Below are 21723 nucleotides of genomic sequence, written 5' to 3'. Positions count from 1 at the left end.
TAGAATGTATATTTGCCAAAATATTCATAATTATTCTTTTAGGTAGTGAAGCTTTGGATTATTTTAGTTCTCTATTTTATATTTATCTCTTTTTACTGATTATTCTATAATATTTTTTAGTTTTGGGATCCCTGGGTGGTGCAGCGGTTTAGCGCCTGCCTTTGGCCCAGGGCGCGATCCTGGAGACCCGGGATCGAATCCCACGTCGCGCTCCCGGTGCATGGAGCCTGCTTCTCCCTCTGCCTATGTCTCTGCCTCTCTCTCGCTCTCTCGCTCTCTCTGTGACTATCATAAATAAATAAATAAAAATTTAAAAAAAATATTTTTTAGTTTTTAAAAAGATTTATTTATTTAAAAGAGGGGGTGGGAGAGGGGCAGAGGTAAAAGCAGACTCCTCAATGAGTACCTGATGTGGGGCTCGATCCCATGACCCTGAGATCATGACCCAAGTTGAAATCAAGAATCGAATGCTTAACCATCGAGCCACCCAGGTGCCCCTATAATAGATACTTTCTTACAGAACCAAGAAATTCTGGCTTTTCTGACTGGCTCCCTGGTCACATGCTTCTGGGCTCTCCTACAAAAGAGAGCACCCACGTGCCCAGTGCTTGTCCTGTGCCTGTCCCACCCTGCTGGGGCTCATCAAAGCAGTGGAAGAATGTTTGAGGTGTGGCAATTTGAGTGTACTCTTGTTTCTTTTTTCCCCTGGCATGTCCAGCTTGCTATGGGATGGACGAAGAAGAAGAGAACCACTATGTTTCGCAGCTCAGGGAAGTGTACAGCAGCTGTGACAGCACAGGGACGGGCTTTCTGGATCGGGAGGAACTGACCCAGCTCTGCCTTAAGCTTCATCTGGAAAAGCAGCTGCCCATCCTTCTGCAAACACTTCTTGGAAATGACCACTTTGCCAGGGTGGGTATTTGACTTCATTCTTGTAAAGAAAAGCACAGAGTACAATACTTAGCTGCAAGCACTTGGGAAGTATCAGTTGACTAAAGACACATGCCAAAGGAATGTTACTAGGAACCGGAACACGGCTTTTCCTTCGGGGGAACTCTTGAAGCAAGAGTCTCTTTCAAACGATTTTGTTTTGAGGCATAGTAAATCCCAGAGGTTTGGTTTGGTTTGGTTTGGTTTTCTCAGAAAGTCATTTGTGTGATTTGTTGGGTGGCAGGGATGGGGTGGCAGGTTGGTGTGGGTGGGTGGCATGTGGTTCACAAAAACACAAGAATCTGTGGGCAGTTGACACCTGGGTCACTGAGAGACAGGCAACCTCTAGGTACTTTGAGGGCAGACTGTTTGGTAAAATTGCATAGCTTGGAATTCGTTCTGGCACCTGACAACAGCTGCACAGCACTGTTGCAGGAGGAAAGGATACCTGTGTCCATAGGTGTCCCATGATTTCATCTAGGCCAGATAGAAAGTACTGTTTTTGCTCCTTTCCTGCCATACTTGTATATGTATAGAGAATGATTAGGATGTATATTTGCTAAAATATTCATAATTATTCTTTTAGGTAGTGAAGCTTTGGATGGTTTTAGTTCTCTGTTTTATATTTATCTTTTTTTTTCTGATCATTCTATAACAGATACTTTTTTTTAGGAATTGAAGGTCATCTAGAATGGTGATCTAGAACCTAGACCACAACGTGCTTTCCTGATGGAAACATTAAAAAGCACCTCCCACCTTGTCCCTACTTCTTAAATGTTCTAGATGTTAACCTGTTGATGATAAAAACACTGTTGGTCATCTTTTTTTAATTTTTTTTAAGATTTTTATTTACTCATTCATGAAAGACAGAGAGTGACACAGACATAGGCAGAAGGAGGAGAAGCAGGCTCCATGCAAGGAGCCTGAAGCAGAACTTGATCCCACCCTCTGCGATCACACCCTGGGCTGAAAGCAGACGCCCAACCATTGAGCCACCCAGGCGTCCCCAGTGTTTGTTGGTCATCTTAACTTTGAAGAAAGAGCATTTCATTCCATAGAAATCAATAAAATTATTTTAAAAACCCAGACTGCAGATTTTCCTGAAGTGGCTCTTGTTTGTCTTGGAAAAACAAATGAAGAGAAACAAGAAAAAACTCTCACTGCTGGCAGTCCAGATGAAATCTACCTCTTGTCACTTCCCAGAGCACCGACTGTCCTGTGTTCCCATGACTGTCAGTAGGATACTGTTACTCCCTCTTCGGGAGCTCTGCCTCAGTTAATCTGGCCACACCCTTTCTCTGTTTCTTTTTATTCTATTCCTGATTTTTTTAAAATGGATTTAAGATTCAGGTATATTTTCTTTTTTCTTTCTTTCTTTTTTTTTTTTAGAGATTTATTTATTTGGGGGGAGGAGCAGAGGGAGAGGGAGAGAGAGAGTCAAGCAGACTGTGTGCTGAGCACAGAGCTGATGCAGGGCTTGATCTCATGACCCTGAGATCAGGATCTGAGCAGAAACCAAGAGTTGGCCACTTACCCGACAGTGCCACCCAGGAGCCCCAAATCAGGTGTATTTTTGATAATATTGGAGCCCCTCTTTTTTTTTTTTTAAGATTTTATTTTTATATATTTGTGAGTGTGTGAGTATGGGGAGGGGCAGGGGGGAGGTACAGTCAGACTCCATGCTGAGCACAGACTCCTGACAGAGCCCTGTCTCATGACCCGGAGATCATGACGTGAGCCAGAATCAAAAGTTGAACACCCAAATCGCTGAGCCACCCAGGCACCCTGATATGTTGTGGCCTGTCTTGATATCACCTGGGATTGTATTTGGGAACTAAAGGAACAAAAGGCACATTTGTGAAAATCAATGCTCTGGTTATTCAAGCAGTATAACAGATGATTTGGTTTTCTTGATTATTTTTGACAGTTTAGAAAATTCAAAACCAAAAGAATAACTTGGATTCACATTCAGATGGCAGGTTCTGCTGACTGAACAGATCACATCATTCCCGAGTCTCACCCCACTTTACCCTTTGTATGTGTAGAAGTGCTATAACATTTAGAAACAGCAAATTATGATAGGAAGAAAAAGGTTCATACTGGAACATCAGTAAAGAGAAAAATGAACTTGGGTTTGAGATTTCTGGCTTCCCCCGCATCACATGTATCCTGAAAAGCAGTTCCTCTGAATTGTAATCCTTGTGGGAGGCTGGAGGTTTCTCCACACATTTATAGGGAAATATGTTAGAAGGAGAGACTCTCACTCATAAGCAATGGCAGGAGCCTGACCTTCTCTGATGAACGGTGGCTTCTGGCAAAACCCTGTGCATGTTCGTTCGTCTTTCTGTCTGCCCCAACCCTGTCTCTTACAGCCATGATTTCTGTTTCCAAAAAGCAAGTCATGTGTTGGGTAAATTAAAAAAATAGCTCTGCTTCTATTAGTGCTCTTTTTTTTTTTTTTTTAAATAGTCTTTTTTTTTTTTTAATTTTTATTTATTTATGACAGCCACACAGAGAAAGAGAGAGAGGCAGAGACACAGGCAGAGGGAGAAGCAGGCTTCATGCACCGGGAGCCCGACGTGGGATTCGATCCCGGGTCTCCAGGATCACGCCCTGGGCCAAAGGCAGGCGCCAAACCGCTGCGCCACCCAGGGATCCCTTCTATTAGTGCTCTTAAGCCTGACCTGAAGTTGTCCCTACTTCCCCCTCTGTAACATTTTAAGAGCAGAGCCTGCACCAGCCAACGCCTGTTGGGTCCCACCATGGTGATGATGGTGGATTAGTTCTGCTTTCAGAGCTTCTATTGCTTCTCTGCTTCATCATATAGACAGGACAGGGCTCACACAGCCAGCATTTACATGAAATGTTCTGTTGAGGTTTTAAAGGAAGCTGGTGTCAAGCCAGAAATATCCAGATAGTTGTCACCATTTTCTACAACAGAAACCAAATAGTGGAGATTTCAGGAATTTTTCAAAGAAAATCAAGAGAAATCCTTTTTCCTGGAGAATTGATTGGCTGTTTAGTTCAAATAGCACATTTCCAGTTTCCTTGTAGTAACTAACGTATATGACACCATGTAAATGTTAGTCATTGATACTTCAGTTATAAAAATGAAGAACGATATTATAAATAATAATAATTTGAATTAAAAGGTAATGTTTTAAGGTGTTGAGGGTATGCTCATTTTTAATTCATATTTCCTGTTAAAGAAACATTATCAAGATCTGGTTTCAAGCTAGAAATTAATGTGGTCTAATTCATATTTCCTGTTAAAGAAACATTATCAAGATCTGGTTTCAAGCTAGAAATTAATGTGGCCTAAGATTTCTGTGGAGTGTGGGAAATTCCCATTGAATTCTGTGTTATGATCAGTGGCAAGGATCTTTAGTTTTTTAAATTTGGTCAGAAAGAGAATTTTACTCTCAAAAAATAATTATTTTTTAAATTGAAATAGTTGACATACAATGTTGCATTAGTTTTAGGTGCACAAGGTAGTAATTGGACAGGTGTATATGTTATGCTATGCTCACCATGGGCATGGCTACCATCTGTCACCATACATTACTACAGTATCATCGACTCTATTCTCTATGCTGTGACTTTTATCCTCGTGACTTCTTATTCCATAACTGGAAGCCTATATTTCGCACTCCCCTTCAACATTTTGCCCATCTCCCATTACCTTCCCCTTTGGCAACTATCAGACAATTTGTTCTCTGTATTTATGGGTCTGTTTTTGCTTTTTGTTTGTTTTTTCATTTGTTTTATTTTTTAGATTCTATTTTTTTAGATGACTATAAATGAAATCGTATGGCATTTGTCTTTTTGTGACTTATTTCATTTAGCAGGATACTCTCTTGTTCATCCATGTTGTCACAGATAAGTATATTTCATCCTTTCTTACGATTGAGCACTATTCCTTTGTGTATCTATACACGTTTCCCTTATCCGTTCATCTGTTGACGCTTGGGCTGCTTCTGTATCTTTGCTGTTGTAAATAATGTTGGAATAAATATAGAGGTGCATATACTTGAAAAAATAATTATTAACATTAGTGCTACTGAAAATAATTTTAAAGTTGAAAGTGATTCTCAATCGCAGGGTCCAGCCTCTTTATTTGTGATAAGTGAGTACAAGATTATACAGAGATAATGGTGTGTCCTTTTTGGTGAAGCACCTGAGTCCTGTGGGTTTGTTCTTCCCCTTTTCTTGAACTATGAAGGAAGAAAACACAGAAACACAAGCTCAGTGAGAATAATACCAGATAAAATGGCAACACACTTGGCCATCAGATACCACTACTATTCGATGGTTGGAAGAAAGTCAACTGTTAAGTGTTATCAAAGACACAAAAGATTAGATCAAGCAAAATTGTCATTTCATTTTGCTTCCATGTATTTGACAAGTATTTTTGAGCACTTAGTATGTGCTGGGTAATATGCAGAAGCTAGGAATGTGATAATCAAAAAATATAATGTCTATCTTCATATGAAATGAAATATGTGCAAGACAGCATTGATTCAAGTAGCAAAAGATTAGAAACAGCATTTTATTTTATTTTTGTAAAGATTTTCTTTATTTATTCATGAGAGAGAGAGACAGAGACACAGGCAGAGGGAGAAGTAAGCTCCATTCAGGGAGCCTGATGTGGGTCCAGGCCGAAGGCAGGCGCTAAACTGCTGAGCCACCCAGGGATCCCAGAAACAGCATTTTCTTTTTTCTTTTTTTCTTTTTCTTTCTTTCTTTTTTTTTTTTTTTTGAAACAGCATTTTCAATATGAGATTGGTTAAATATATTCTGATAGATCTCTCTGATGAAATTTATCCAGTCCTAGAAAAGTAAGAAGGCTTCAGACATCCTTGGTAGTGGCAAGTTAGCAAACTCAGGCCAACCTTCCAGCGAGGGCTACTAAAAAAGCTGAACAAAATCATAAAAACAAAGATCTGAAAATGGTAAAGAGCAGATAAGTCAGTGAGGAATTACCAGCCTAAAAATCTAATAAATCACACACTGAGAGAGGTTCAGCTCAGCGAACAAAACCCCATTTGTGCCGAAAAACTGTGAAATTGATGTGGTCTTTGGGATCTTAGAGGGCCAGGAAAATCTGTGTCAAAACCCAGGTTCACCCAAGGTAGAGAATCTGATAAATTAGCTCCCAATTTAAGGGATGATAGGAATCAGCCATTGTGCCTTTTGCTGCCTGAGCTTGTATCCTCTCAGTGGTCTAGATGAACCTCACTTAGCTGAAGGTGGTCCTGCCCAGGTGGTACCATCAAGCATCTGGCAAAAGCAAATAAAAGTCCTCTCTTGAGAAATGCCATTATTCAAGATCTGTAATTGTTCCCATGTTATATTTAAATACAATAAGCAGCATACAGTCAAGGATAACTAGTACACAATTAAGTTAGGATGAGCAAGAACCAGGAAACAACAGGCAACAGAAGCAGATGCACACAGCTTGCAAGGTGCTGGGATTACTGTAAACAAAATATAAAAATTGTGGTTACTAACCATGTGAGGAGAGATTCTTTTTAAAAGCTTGAACATGGGATCCCTGGGTGGTGCAGCGGTTTGGCGCTTGCCTTTGGCCCAGGGCGCGATCCTGGAGACCTGGGATCGAATCCCACGTCTGGCTCCTGGTGCATGGAGCCTGCTTCTCCCTCTGCCTGTGTCTCTGCCTCTCTCTCTCTCTCTGTGACTATCATAAATAAATTAAAAAAAAAAAAAAAAGAGAGACTGGAGAGAGCTTGCTTGCTTCCTTCCTGTCTCTCAAAAAAATAAAAAAAATAAAAAAAAATAAAAGCTTGAACATACCTATAGGAAAGAGGGAACTCTAAAAAGTGATATAACAAATCTGAACAAAGAACCAAATAAAACTTTAAGAACTGAAAAGTGTGATTGCCAAAATCAAAACCTAATGTAAGAGTTTAATAGTTCTTTAGTAGGCAAATTAGACACAGCAAAGGAGAGCATTCATTGACTGGAATTATCCAGAATGTAGCATGAAAATATAATAGAAGGAAGAGTGAGAAGGTTCAACCTTCCAACATCTCTTTATTTGGAATCCTAGGAAGAAAGAAGTGAATGGGGTAGGGCTTTATGAATAGCTAAAAAAATTTGTAGAACAGATTTGGAATTGCCAAAGCCTGCTGAATTCCACGTAGCGTAAATACAAAGAAATCTACACCTGGCCATATTATTGTGAAACTGAAAGTGAACCTAGAGAGATCATCAGAAAAGCATCCAGAGATGGGTATACAAGCTCCCTGCATTTTTCCTACAGCTGTGTGTGAATCTATAATTATCTCAAAATGGAAAGTTTAATGTTTAAAAGCTGTCCTATGAAAATAGATGTGTCCTGAAAATGAGCCCTACATTGACAGCTACTTCCTCAGATGTAACAGTACAAGCCAGAAACTAGTGGAAAGTATCTCCAATGTGCTAATAGAAAAACATCTGCCAACCTGAATTCCATGCTCAGCAAAAAGATCCTTTAAGAGTAAAGGTGAAAGACTGCATCTGCAAAAAGATGAATTCTGCTCAGTTATGAAAAGATACAGAGGCCAAGACATCCAATAAGTGTCTGTTGAGTATTTACTGTTTGCCAGCAGTGGCATCACATGCTAATTGGGAAGAAAAATATAAACAAATGCACAAATAATCCAATGTCAGGTCATGATAATATGTGTATCCCAGACAAACAGCTGCATTTAGTGCTCAGTGGCAGCAACAAAGGTTTGCTCATTCAAATTCTGTGCCAGATTTGAGAAGCATGCTTGGACCTACAGCCCCAAACCTGCTTTTCTAGCACTTCCTGGTGACCTTTTGACCCATCTAAGCCCTCTTGTTGACTTTTTCCTGCATGACGTTTACTGAAGAATCCATAAAGAAAAGAGCATGTATCAGAAGTGTATGCTCAATGACTATCCCATACAGAGCACATCTGGGTAACCAGCATCCTTAATCCCTCCCCATGTGCCTTGCAGTCCCTCTGTCTCTAAGGCTACCACTGTCCTGACACTAACACTATAGATTTGTTTTGCCTGTTTCTGATCTTTATAGAATGGAAATACACAGTACCTGCTCAGTACATACTCTCTGACTTCCTTTACTCAACCTATCTGTGAAATACACTTCACCTTGTTGTCTCTCAGTGTTTTTTTTTTTCATCATCATATTTCATTGTCTGACTATATTATCATTTATTTAGCCATTCTATTTATGGACATCTTGGTCATTTCCCCATTCTTTTTTTTTTTTTTTAAGATTATTTATTTATTTAGAGAGAGAGAGATAGCAAGAGAGAGCACTAGCAAGGGGGAGAGGGAGAAGCAGGCTTCCTCCCAGCAGGGAGCCCAGTGTGGGGCTTGATCTCAGAACCCTGGGATCCCAACCTGAGCCCAAGGCAGATGCCCAACTGACTGAGCCACCCAGGTGGCCCCTCCAGTATTCTTCTAATAAATTGTTTATCTGCTTGAAAAAAGTTTATTGAAAGTGAAGTAAAAACATTTCAGATACTCAAACTAAAAAGAATTTAGCACCAGCATACTTAAGAAAAATGAAATTCTAAAGGATGTACTTCAAATAGAAAATTATCCTAGGCAGAAGGTCAGAAATATAAGAACAAATGAAAAAGCAGTAAGTATTTGAATAATTCTCAATGAACATTGATTTATATAAAATATGTAATATTTTATATGGGTTTAAAATAGAGTGAGTTAAAATATATGACAATATATGAAAATTGGGAGCGTAGTAAATGAAATGAAAGTGTTACATAGGCTTCGAGTTCTCACGGAAGAGGGTAAAAAAGTATTGACTAATAGTAAACTTTGATAAGCTGAGGATATGCATTGTAGTTTTTAGGATAAGGCAGAGAAAGGAAATAGACAACATAATTTCTCATTAGTAATAGGAAGATGAAGTCCTAAAAAAAAACAAAACAAAAAGTAAACCCAAAGAGAGGAAACCAGGGACAAAAACACAAGCAAGTCCAATTGAAAGTGTACAATAGAATAGTAGATTTAAGTCCAAATATATCAGTAATTATATTAAATGTCAGTAGACTAAATAGTTAAAGCTTTTGGGATGCCTGGCTGATTCAGTTGGTTGAGTGTCTGCATTTGGCTCAAGTTATGATCCCAGAGTCCTGATAAAGCCCTGCTTTGGGCTCCCTGCTTTGAGCCAGCCACTGGAAACAATGGGAATATCCATCAGTAGGAGAATGGATTAATGAATTTTTGCACAGGTAAATGATGGAATAGTATACAGCATGGAAAATGCATTATTCATGGCAGCTTGAATGAATATTACAGAAGTAATATTGAGTCTAAGCAGGATATAAAAATATATACATATGATTCCATTTAGATCAAATTTGAAAAGAGGTAAAACTAAACCATATTCATCAGGGATGCCTACAAATGAGATATAAAAGCAAAGATGTTAATACTGTAAAAGTCAGAGTAGGGGGGCAGGGGATTTAATTAGGAAACGAGCCATGGTAGAGGAGCCTCTAAGGTGCTGGCAGTATTCCATTTCTTGATGGGGTGGTGATAGCCTGGATATTTTCTTTATGTATATTAATGTTTTATGATCATCAGCTCCCTCTTTTGGTTACTATTTTCTAATTATTAAAATTGGTAATAGGGTTTTTTGGTGATTAGTTTGTGACTCACTTTTACTTTTCTTACTACAGTCTTCTATGTAAAAAAAGTCTTAAGTGTTATTAGAAAAAACGAAATGAATATGCTCAGCAGGAAAGGCAACAATAAGATGTTTCCATCTGAAAATAAAAACAGAAGGCTAAGGTATTTATATATGTGATCTGTTGAAAGTAGTGTTGACCTCTCTTTTCTTACATTCACCAGGTTAACTTTGAGGAATTTAAGGAAGGTTTTGTGGCATTGCTGTCATCAAATGCTGGTGCTGGCCCCTCAGACGAAGACAGTAGTTCTTTGGAATCAAGTAAGGATTTCCTTGCTCGCCTTAAGTGTTTGTTTCATTATTTTTCTGTTATCTTCTGGAGTGTGATATTCAGAATGAAGAATGTAGCAGGTTTGAGAATGAAATTATAACTTCGTTCCCTTACTGCCCACCTATGTGGACTGGAACAAGACATTGGGTTTCTTCTTCTTTGTTTCCTTATTTGTACACTAGTGTTGGACAAGAGAAGCTCTATTGTTTTCCTTTACACTCTGTGACCTGAATACTGCTGGCACTTCTGGTGACCAAATGTGTCAGTCTGTTGCACAGCAGGCAAGTCTCCAGCACCATCTGGGTGTCCTCCACTGTAGCTCAGTCCTGACATTGCCTACCTGGAGCTGGCCTCAGATTCCACTGGCTAAGGGCTCAGTCCCACAATATGGTCCTCATGTCAGATGCCAGTCATGGGTCCAGGTTGTCACCTATGCTTCTGACTGGCTATGAATCAGAGGTGCCATAGCCCCTTTCTGAGGTTCAATGAATTTGCAGGAGGAGATCCTAGAACTCAGGAAAACAGTTTATGCATATCACCAGTTCATTATAAAAGGATGTAACTCAGAAACAGCCAGGTGGAAGAGGGCCACAGGGCAAGGTATGGGGAAAGGTGCAGAGCTTCCGTGCCCTCTCCAGGCTTGCCACTCTCCCCCAATCTCTCTGTGTTCACCCTAGAAGCTCTCTGAACCCTGTCCTGTTAGGTTTTTATGCAGGCTTCCATTACATAGGCATGACTGATCAAATCATTGGCTCTTGGTGATTGAACTCAATCTCCAGCCTTTTCGCTTTCCTCAGAGGTCAGAATGGCGCTATAGGTTCTAACCCACTAATCACATGGTTAGGTCCCTGGGCACCCAGCTGCCATCCTTAAGAGCTTTCCAGAAGTCACTTCATTAACATAAACTCAGGTTTGGTTGCTCTTGTCACTTAGGAAATTTCAAGGGTTCTAGGATCACTGGCCCAGGGATGAGATAAAGACCAAATATATATTTATTATAAATTACAGTATCCTAAGTGTCAAATAATACTATGTGCTGTCCTTACAGCATGCACTGTTGACAAGATAAAATTGATGTAGAGCAGCTGAAGTTTCAGGAATTGAAAGAACAGTGCAGACACAGGTGTATCTAGACCACTGAGGTTAGTAGGATATCGCCAGCCAGAGACAGACCCCACTGTATCTTCTGTCAGATGGTGATGTTGTATTGTGCTGATTGGCCCAATGAGACTTCTCTTCTGGGAGTGAAGCTGGTGGGACAAACATAGCATCTCCCAGGGGAAGTGGCGTCCTGAGGGCATTGCCCCCTGGCTTCAGTAATGGTCAGGAGGTGGAGGGAGGGTTTGGAGAGCATGTAGATTGTGGGGTGAGGGTCAGAAGATGCTGATAGACTTTGTCATTAGTGACTGCTCCATCAGACTTGAGGCTGTGAGTGACATGGTTCAGACCCATCTTGGCTATCTCCGACGAGCACTGGGTGGGTGAGTGACATGGGGCCTGGGGCAGTGGGTCTGAGGTTGGAGGTATGGTATTGATGAGCAGATCGAGGAGGGAGCTCCTTCCCTCAGCCCTACAGCAGGCTCTTGCCACGCAGATCTTTTTCTGGAGCAGGTGTGTGACGATGACTGGGATAACTGTGGGAGGGCTTGAGGCAGAGGAGGGGAAAGTGAAAAGGATGAGAGCTCACATTGATTGTCTTCAATGTGCCAATCTCCCAGCCATCTGTGGCGTTATATCATACCCATTATTTAGATGAGGAACTGAAGCCTGATATGTGAAGGGATTTATTTGTCCAAGATCCCACAGCTAGTAAGTGATGACCAAGATTTGAGTCACAATTTTCCAGTTGTAAGCCCCAAGCCCCTGTTAGAACCCACTCCTTCCACTGGCTGCTGCAGGTTGCCGAGTATCTGGGTATAGGGCAGAGAGCCCTGCTGTGGGAGGAGCATACCAGAGGTGGGAACCATTTACAGGACCCTTGGGGCATTCACTGGTTGCTGTGTCTGGCACTTTTCTTCTTTAAGAAATGAAGAGCACCACTGACCTTTAGTAACACAGGATTTGGGACTGTGGCCTGTGATTGTGTACAGGAATGGAAAGGTGGTGGTGGCTGACACTGTACATGCCCCCTCCATGCTAGAGAATGCATGGAACTTCTACACTTAAAACTGGATCTGTGGACATGCACTGAGACAGGAGCTTCCAAAGAGACAAGGAGCTATTCCAGGAATTGTGTTTTTTTCCCCACCAATTGTATTCTTTTTAATTTTCTTTGGCTTTTTCTTTTCTTTTGGATTTCAAAGCTTTCCTTAATTAAATGGCCGGATGTGTGGCCTGAGACTCCTCCCTCCTGCCAGCTTAAGGCCATCAGAGCCCCTCTGAGTTTTCAGTACTTGGTTTCCTAAATGCTTGCAGGCTTCCCACTTCCTGCCTAATAGGCCTTTCCCTCTTCCTAAAGCACCTCTAGGTGGAAGGAAGATTCTTCCCCCACCCACATTCACTGGCCTGCAGCCTCTCTGTAAGCAGAAAGTGTGCTCAGATCAGAGCCTGTACTCACTGGGCTTCACTTGCCCTTTGGCAGCTGTCTGGTGGGAGCCTCTTGCTGTGTTTGTACTTTCCTCTTCTGAATGCTGCTGGGTGTGCTTACAGGTTGTCCTGTTTTCCATCTGCTGACTTGGACACTTTGCTCTCCTCTAGAGCACATCCCATGCCTGTTGCCCCAGGGAGATCGGTATAGTGTCCATGATTACCTCTGAGTGTCCCAGTGAGGTGAGAAAAGGGCTATATTCACCCTGCACGTTGTCAGCCGTCACCGTCTGTACATCCATGTGGAACTTGGCATAATCCCATAATCCTCCATTGACCCCAGTGTCTGTCTGTCACTGGCATTACTGTGCTTCCAGTTGGCCAAGCTGAACCCGGCCTCCTCCTCTGTTGTGGCTCCAAGGGCAGGGACTATGGCCTGACCGCTTGGGGCAGGGAAGAAAGGAATGATGTGGTACTCAGCCTGACGGAGCATGGTACCCCTCAGTGCAGTGCCTCTCAATTTCCCCAGACTGGCCTTGCTCCATTGGACCCTATGCCTTTCTCTCCAAGCTGCCCATTCTGGTTATTTCCCTCTGAACCTGTGTCCTGTCCTGGCCTCTGCCCACAAGGCTCTCCCCAATCTCTCTCCCACCCACCCACATTGCACACAGAGACAATGTCATTTCTTCTCTACCTGAGAGGTCCCCGTGGGCTCTGTCCAGGAGTGGACAGGTAAGGAGGGAAGAAGGAAGTACATGGGGCTGTTAAGGTTTAAGGGATTCTTGTGAATCCCGGACTAAAACCCATACCTGCCTCTCTGCCCCAGACTTCAGACCTGCCAAGTTTGAGCCTCCTGGACTGTGTGTGAGGTCCACGCCCAAACTGCCCTGACATCCTGTCCAGATGGGGTCCTGAAGTGAGCAGGATGGGAAGTGACCTTCTGTTCTCTAGAGCAGTATGTTGCTGGATTATTGGAGGATTTTTTCTTTGCATTAAAATCTAAATATTAGTCTTTTATAATATAAGCTAGTATATATAATATAGTATAATATAAACTAGTTTAGTATAATATACTAGTATAATATAGTATAGTATAATATAAACTAATATAAACTAGTCTTTTTGTATTAATAGTAGTCTTTTATTACCTAAACCAAAGCTAAATATGCTGAAAAAAATTTGAATGGCACATAGATTTAGAGTAGAAAGTCCCTGTCTCCCAACCTGGGTTTCTCAGTCCCCTGTCTGAGGATTAGGGAGAAGAGATTGACCACTGGTAACTGTTCTCTGTGTTCTTCCAGACATTCTCTGTGTGCATCTGTAAGAGGCACACTCTGCATCTTGAAACAAGTTGCCACAGCATGCTCGGACTTCCCCACCAAACCTCCCATTTTCTTTCCAGCTGCTTCTCGTGCTGTCCCACCAAAGTATGTGAGCGGCTCTAAGTGGTATGGTCGCTGGAGCCGGCCTGAGCCCAAGCCATGTGGCTCTGCAACAGGAGTCAAATGTTTACCAGAACAGCAGCCCTGGACCAGCAGGAGAGGCCCGCTCCGTCGCTCTGCATCCCTGGAAAGTGTGGAGGTGGGTCAGGTTCCCCTTTCTGACTCCAGGTCACCATTTTGCTTAGTCGTTGTGACATGACTACAAGAGGATGTAAGGGGCAGGTGGGCATTCCTGGGCATCTCAAGTCACCAGAAGCATAGGTACACATTGGGGAATGACATTTTGTTCTAAAGTATCTCTGGGTCTGATTATCTGCAGGGAAATTCTGGCCAGTGGGTGTACTCCTTCAGACATTGGGGCAGTGGAGAATTTGTGCCCAAATCACTTGTTTCTTTCCCTCCCCTGCTTACCACCATCAGCTTTCCCCCAGCATGGCGAGAAGACTGGTTCCATGGTTTCATGGGAGTGAGGGAAAGGGAAGACGCCCCTGCAAGGTTAGGAGTTGGGAAGTACCAAGCCCACAGTCCCACTTGCCTTGAATACTTAGAACATACCAAGGCCCACACACTTAGAATTTGGCGAAGATGTGCCAGACAGCTCCTGGGGCCTTGGGGAAGGATACCAGGGCTCTGTGTCCTCAGTTGTTCACTGCTGCTGAGACTGACCCCAGAGACGGGCTGCTGGAGCCTGACAGCCTTTACGTCAGGAAATATCCATGGGGCAGATCCACAGTTTTCAAGTTAACCATGGATTCCTTAGACCTAGTTTTCAGGAATTCCAGAAGGTTCCTGCTCTCTCTGTGATGTCTACTTTGTCAGGTAGGACTTTGTCATGGGGACTTCTTTTCCATAGGACAGCTCTGGGTCTCTCACATTAATCTGTGTATGTTCAGCATTTGGTGAGGCAAACACACCTACTTATATCCTAGAGTCCCTTTGTTCAGGGATGCTCTACGTCTAGATGACAAACCCCAGGTGTTCACTTTTTTATCCTCTTTAACTTTGGTCCTCAGAGATGGAGATCTGAGGACTCTGCTCTGTCTCTGTAGTACCGTTTTGCTTATTAAAACCATCTTTGAGGGATCCCTGGGTGGCGCAGCGGTTTGGCGCCTGCCTTTGGCCCAGGGCACGATCCTGGAGACCCGGGATCGAGTCCCACGTCGGGCTCCCGGTGCATGGAGCCTGCTTCTCCCTCTGCCTGTGTCTCTGCCTCTCTCTCTCTCTGACTATCATAAAAATAAATAAATAAATAAATAAATAAATAAATAAATAAATAAATAAATAAATAAATAAATAAAATAAATAAAACCATCTTTGATCCCTGGAACTACAACATGGGAAAAATGCTGTTTTTAGGGTTGTCATTTGGGCTGAATGCATTAGAAAAATGGGATGTAGCACCACTCCCAGATTCTATTCTCACTTCAGTACTGGCTATGAAGGGCACTGAGTCTTGGTCAACTTGGCATTCCTTCCAGAATCAGTCATGGAATACGCAGCTTCTGTCAGAAGCAGACTTTGACTTTGTAGTTGGCTGACGTGACCACAAAAACACGAGGTTTTTGCTTGAGTCAAGTGTTTCTTGGTGGCCTGCCCTCTGAAGGTTACAGCTGGCAAAGGGCCCCGAGGTGGCAGCTGCTTGCTATGCATGCTGTCTCTGGAGCTCTTGGAGTGACAGAGAAAACCACTGTCCACCCAGCTGTTTGCTGAACTGGTAAGGGACGGGGTGCAGAGAGGTGAGGATCATTAAGTTGAGTCAAGATGATGTCGTGTGATGAAAGATTGACTGTGCTCCACAGCCACTCGTCTCCAGTGCTGGTGTCTAAAGCCAGCGTCACAGAGATGTTGACTGGGAAGGCTTTTTCTCTCCTATTAGGGTACAAGTGCTGGATTGTGTTTTTGTGTGAACTACTGATGACTTAGTTTATGTGGAGGAGCCTCACATGTCCCTGTTTGTTTGTTTGTTTGTTTGTTTTTTAAGGTTTTTAAAATTTATTCATGCCAGACATAAACAGAGAAGCAGAGACAGAGGCAGAGGGAAAAGCAGGCTCCCCATGGGGAGCCTGATGCGGGGCTCAATCCTGGGACCCTGGGATCATGCCTGTGTCGAAGGCAGACACTCAACCACTGAGCCACCCAGGCGTCCCCACGTGTCCCTGTTTCTATACCGTGGTGTTTGGTCTGTGAGGGGGAGCAGCTCTATGCCAGGGCCCTCAGCTGGGGTGCAGAGGCCACCTGCAGGTGTGGGCTTTCCCTCGAGCTGCATCTTACCCACTGTTGTTCCTCTTCCTCAGTCCCTACCCAGTCCCAAAACATACCCTGCTGTCTGTTCTTGGAGCTCTCTAGTCACTGCCACATACTCTGGGGAATTCATTTTTCTCTTTTTTTTTTTCCCAGAGTCTCAAGTCAGACGAAGAAGCTGAAAGTGCTAAAGAACCTCAGAATGAGTTGTTTGAAGCACGAGGTAAAGCCACAGCTTCATGGTTGGTGCTCCTTCCTTACCTTTGACCAGTGTTTTGAAGTTCAGGGAACTGGGTCATGGTCAGTGAGCCAGCCATGTGCAATTTCCTGAGAAGCTTGAGGTGTGGGTGGTGTCTCTGGTGGGTCCCTGTTCCAGAAGTAGTTCCAGCTGGGAGGTGGTCACTTGATCTGTAGCATCTCCTGAGGTCAGGCTCTTGGACAGAGGCCCCTGGCCAAGTGATCAGGATGGCTGTATGGTTCTCATGGTCTGTAAGCACCAGTGTGACCCCAGGCAGGCAGGACCTTGGCTTGGTGTGCCAGGCCTGGGCACATCCTCTTCCTGCTGTGTGCAAACAGTCTCAGCAACTGTCAGCAGCCCTGCCTATGCTCTAGATGAAATGCCCAACATGGTCCTGACCCTTGGAAGCCTCGCAAGAGCAACCAGAAGGCAGCAGCAGGTGTACATAAGCAGATCCCGGTGTGCCCACATGTGAGTCTGAGGGGCTTTTAATGATGCCTCCTACAGTGAGTGTGTCACAGCACAGCAAGTACAGAACACTTGACTTGGAGGGAGAGACCAGAATTGACCTTGAATTTCTGCTGCAGTAAAAAATCAGTAGTCGGCACTGAGCATGCTTTAGATTGTAGTCAAGGACAAGGGCCATCGATCATTGTTTACCTTAGTGACTATCAGGGGCGCTGACCTGAGTGCCCACTTGGGCTGCTGGATGAAGCACATGGAGCATGAAGAGCAGCCACGCCATTGCATCTTTAAAGACAAATAAACAAACAAACATTATTTTTTTAAAGATTTTATTTATTCATGAGAGACCCAAAGGGAGAAGCAGGCTTCCTGCGGGGAGCCTGATGTGGGACTCGATCCCGAGGCTTCGGGATAATGACCTGAGCTGAAGGCAGACGCTTAGCCACTGAGCCAGCCAGGTGCTCCCCACACCATTGCATCTTAACTACTGTGGCCTCAACGTCTAAATCTAGGGCGAGAAAGGAAGGACTCTCTGAGAAGGTTTTGTGTGGTGCAGGTTTGGGTCTTTGCCCACAGGTTCTTCCTCGCCTTGAACAGAAACCTTCCCACTGGATTAGAACTGAGGGTAGTGCAGGAAACTCACATCACACTTCAGAGGATTTATTTACCTCCCCCGCCATCCCTGAGAAATAAACCCTAGCATTAGAGGTGCTTTTATGTTTTTACTTAGAAATTTCAGACACTTGAAGCTAGAAGAGACCTCACAGAAGGGGTCTTCAACCCAATACAGTGTTGTTGGTGAGCACACAGGCCAGTATGGACTGGCCATGGAGGGGGAGGTTTGGCTTGAAGTGTGGCACATCCATGGATGGCTTTTCATGGATACCCCCAATGTCCACACGTTCTTTGGCAAAGCTCAGAAACAAGTTTCTAGAAATTGATTTTTTAAAAACTAGTCTTTTTGTTGTTGGGGTTTTTTGGGTAAATACAAATAATGCAGCCCTCTTACATGCTTTCTGTGGTCTGACTTTAGGAAGTTCCCTTCAGAAAAAGCTTTCCCCATGTGGACTAGAGATTCCCCTGCACTGACATTTTACTATGAAAAGTTGTAAACATAGAATGAAGATGAAAGAATCACACTGTGAACACCGTGTACCCATCACCTAGATTCCACCTTTGATGCTTTGCTACTCAAGTGTGTCCATCTGATTTCAGAGTGAATTGCCAGCATTGTTGTGTTTCCCCCAGCTGCTTCCACCTGGAGCATGGGATTTACCTGTCACTCTCCCTGCTTCAGGCCAGCTGCCAGCTTGGGGTTCCGAGGTCTTCGGGTGCCTCCACAAGCCCTGCGGCCTCTCTTTGGACACGCCCGAGAGCCGGGTCCGGGGCATCTGGGAAGAGCTGGGCGTTGGCAGTAGCGGCCACCTCAACGAGCAGGAGCTGGCCATTGTTTGCCAGAGCATTGGGCTCCAGGGCCTGGAGAAGGAGGTGAGAGGGGCCAAGGCAGACCACATTCAAGGATGGGCTCTTTGTGGGGTCAGGCTGGTGTTGGGTCTGGAGAGTCCCTTCACCCTTCAGACACTGATGTGGTTGTGCCGCTTTCTGGTGTATAGTCCTTTCCTGACTCCCAGTGCTGCTGCTAAGGGCTGCACCCACACGGATCACGAGTAGCCTTCCCACCGGTGTCTGAGCATCTTCACCGTGACCCTTCCCCCACCTAGAGTTGCCCGGTTTGTGCGCCCAGCCCAGATACCCTGCTCTCCGAGGCAGGCTGCACTCCCCAGTGGCTGTATTCACCCCTCCCTTCCTCCTGTGGGGGCCAAGGGGAGTTGGGGGGCAGTGATGATGGGGAAGCTCCCCCTTACCCTAGAAAATCCCCCTTAGCCTGCTGTCCTTGCTAGTACCTGAACCACTGAGGGCCAAGGGCACCTTCTATATTTGTGTCTTCCTCCTACCATCCACCAAGTTCCTGGCAAGTAGACTCTGAATGGATGTTTGTGGAATTGAGAAGTGCAGGTGGCACCTGTTTACGGTGGAGTGGAAACTGAGCAGGCATGTAGAGGTCATAGGCTGCAGCTGGGGGAGGTCAGGGGTATCCCAGACCGTTTGAATTTGGAAAGGGTGAACAGACTGCCCTGCTTGGGGAGAACAACTGTGGCCTCAGGACAGGTGTGGCGGCTTTTGTCTAGGAACTGGAGGATCTGTTTAACAAACTGGATCAAGATGGAGACGGCCGAGTGAGTCTCGAGGAATTCCAGCTTGGCCTGTTCAATCATGGGCCTACTTCACTTCCAGGATCTTCCACCCTCAGCAAACCAAGCATGTCCTGGTCTCATTACCAGGTAAAGTGGGATGATTAGGCCTTGAACCACAGCAGTAGCAGTGGCCTTCAGCATCTGCACAGACCTGGGCATTGGTGGGGGTGAGCACACATACGAGTGCACGTGGCTTAGATTCTAGAACCACACAGGTCTGGGGCTGATCTGACACTGCCCCTCCCCAGGTGTGTGTCCCTGATTGAGTTACTTGCCTTCTCTGGGCCTCAGACTCTTCATCTGTAAGATGGGCTCCCACCTCATAGGGATTTTATGAGGATTACATGCAGTTTCTCGGTTGTCTCCTCATGGCCTATCCTAGTGCAGGAGAGGCTGCTTTCATCCTCGCTGTGGTGCTGTGAAAATACTCTGTACCTTCCCTAGGAGTGGTTCTCCAGGTACTCCTCACCCTGTGCTTGCCCTGTCCTGTATTCCTCAGTTTTCTCTCTCGTACAAATACCAGGTCTCTGCAGATGGAGGAGTGCAGATTTTAGGCAGTTATTTAATTGTGATCGCATTTGTCTTTTCTCCATGCCAGGACAGGAAAACCTCTGTCTTCCACCACAGGGCACCATTCTCTGGGGGAATCTTGCCGATGCTTCTCTGCTGACATGGCTGATGGTGTAGTTTGTGGACAGTGGTGCAGGACTGGGAACATTGTTCTCTGCTAGGCTGGGTGATCTGAGAGTCCAGTCTCTGAATCTGAACCCGATGAGCATGGACAGAGAGGAAACTAGGAATGTTAAAGGAAGGTGTCAGGCCACATAAGGTCAGAGGCCATGATGAAGTCCCAAACAAGTCATGCTTGGCACCAGTAGAAGGATTGTGCCTCTTCTATGGTGGAGGTCCCCCTGTACCTGAGTCCCACTGAGGATGCACAGCTGAACAGGGCTCTGAGCCATGGGACGCAGCAATGAGGCCGGGCAGCACCCATCTTTAGTCAGAGGTGCTGCTTGGGAAGTGCCCTGAGCCAACACAGCTGTGGGCAGAGGACATTGCATCCATGTGTGGACTCCGGCATGGCATGGTGGTCCTGGCCCTCAGGTGTGTGGCCTAGCTCCCACCTTCTCCTGCTAGGTCACCATGACACACCTGTTCTTGAGCTCACAATTCCTTCCTCATGAAGGAAACGGGTGGGAGGGAGACAAGGATTGTCAGGGTGCATTTGGGTATCTGAGCTTCTCCACACAGCCACCACGTTGCCAGCCAGTCTTGAGCTGCCCTCTCCCTTTTTGTAAACAGGATCAAATGCCTACTTTGTAGAGCTGTAAAGTACCTAGGATGCCTTAGTGAGCAACCAATTCCTGAGTGTTTATGGAGGGACACAGCTGAGAACAGATGAGGGCTTATGGTCCTGTGAGCACTGCTGAGGATGTGAGTGTGTGGAGAGGATATGGTGGGCTAGGAGGGGCTGTTAGAGCAGAGCCCTGGAAAGCACAGCTATGGACGTGTGGGAGGAAAATGTTTCAGGCAATGAGACAAGCTTGGAATGTTTGGAAATAGCAAGAGGGGAGTTGAGAAGAGGCCAGCAAGGAGGGGAACCCTGGAGTGTGATGGGAACTCTGGTGACCAGAAAGAAGGGGCTGCTGCTCCTCATTCCTGTGGCCCCAGACAACAACTGCTTGTGCTCCCTGGGGCAGAAAACAGTTTTGCTCGACAGATTCTTATAGCCCCTAAGCCCAAGAGATTTTCTTCCCCCATCTTAACTCCCCAATTCTGGGGCACCTGGTTGGGTCATTTGGTTGAGCATCTGACGCTTCATTTCAGCTCAGGTCTGGATCTCAGGGTTGTGAGATCCAGCCCCTCGTGGGCTCTGTGCTGAATGGGGAGTCTGCTTCTCTCTCTGCCTCTCCCTCTGTGTGCCCCCCGCCCCGTCTCTCTTTAAAACAAATAGAGACACCTGGGTGGCTCAGTCAGTTAAGTGTCTGCCTTCGGCTCAGGTCACCATCTCAGGGTCCTGAGATCCAGCCACGCATCAAACTCCCTGATCAGCGGGGAGCCTGCTTCTCTCTCTGCTCCTCCCCCAACTCATGCTCTCTCTCTTGCTCACTGTCTCTCAAATAAATAAATAAAATCTTTTTTAAAAAAATAAAATAAATCTTTAAAAAAATAAAACTCCCCAATTTTGTCAGCTGTGAGATGCATCTCTGAAGGCTGGGGAGATGCATGACTGGGCCATTCCACCTCTTCTTTTCAAGCCCATCTTGGATTTCTTTCCCCAGGCCGGATTTCCTAGCGCTGGCATGCGCCTTCCCCATCTCTTCCTTTGAGAAGCCAGGTGCACACCATTTCCAAATCAGGGGAGAGAGTTCAAGACCCCTTCATGTCTCCCACTAAGTAGCTTGTGCTGACCAGTTGGGCCACACGGGTGCTAGGATGTGTTCCTTGACAAGGCCTCTGTGGACGGTAGGAAAGCAGGCCTCAGGCCAGGTGTCTGGAGGCCTGGGTTCAGACCTCCACCATGTCACTGGTGAAGCCATGAGGATGTGGGCAAGGGGCCGACGGTCACTGTGTGAGCTGTTCTTCTCAGGCCTCAACCAGACAGCTGGAAAATCTGAGGCATGAACAAGAGGCCCACGGGCTCACAGG

The 21723-nt window shown here is 45.0% G+C and overlaps 1 protein-coding gene across 8 annotated transcripts in view; it reads left to right on the top strand.

Annotated features, from left to right (window-relative positions):
• NINL (ninein like) overlaps nt 1-21723 on the top strand; it is a 152666-nt gene that overhangs the window by 73340 nt on the left and 57603 nt on the right. For 6 of the 8 annotated variants that reach the window (XM_072727404.1, XM_072727408.1, XM_072727405.1 and 3 more), the window contains exons 2-7: nt 719-912; nt 9801-9897; nt 13836-14014; nt 16273-16339; nt 18117-18307; nt 19009-19161. In XM_072727404.1, coding sequence (XP_072583505.1) covers nt 730-912; nt 9801-9897; nt 13836-14014; nt 16273-16339; nt 18117-18307; nt 19009-19161 — 870 coding nt within the window. In that variant the 5' untranslated portion in view covers nt 719-729. The remainder of the gene's footprint in view (nt 1-718; nt 913-9800; nt 9898-13835; nt 14015-16272; nt 16340-18116; nt 18308-19008; nt 19162-21723) is intronic. The other 2 variants (XM_072727407.1, XM_072727409.1) reach the window with 2 other exon arrangements.

The sequence above is a fragment of the Vulpes vulpes genome, chromosome 11, assembly GCF_048418805.1.
Source record: "Vulpes vulpes isolate BD-2025 chromosome 11, VulVul3, whole genome shotgun sequence".
Taxonomy (NCBI): domain Eukaryota; kingdom Metazoa; phylum Chordata; class Mammalia; order Carnivora; family Canidae; genus Vulpes; species Vulpes vulpes.
This window is presented reverse-complemented; position numbering and strand designations above follow the sequence as displayed.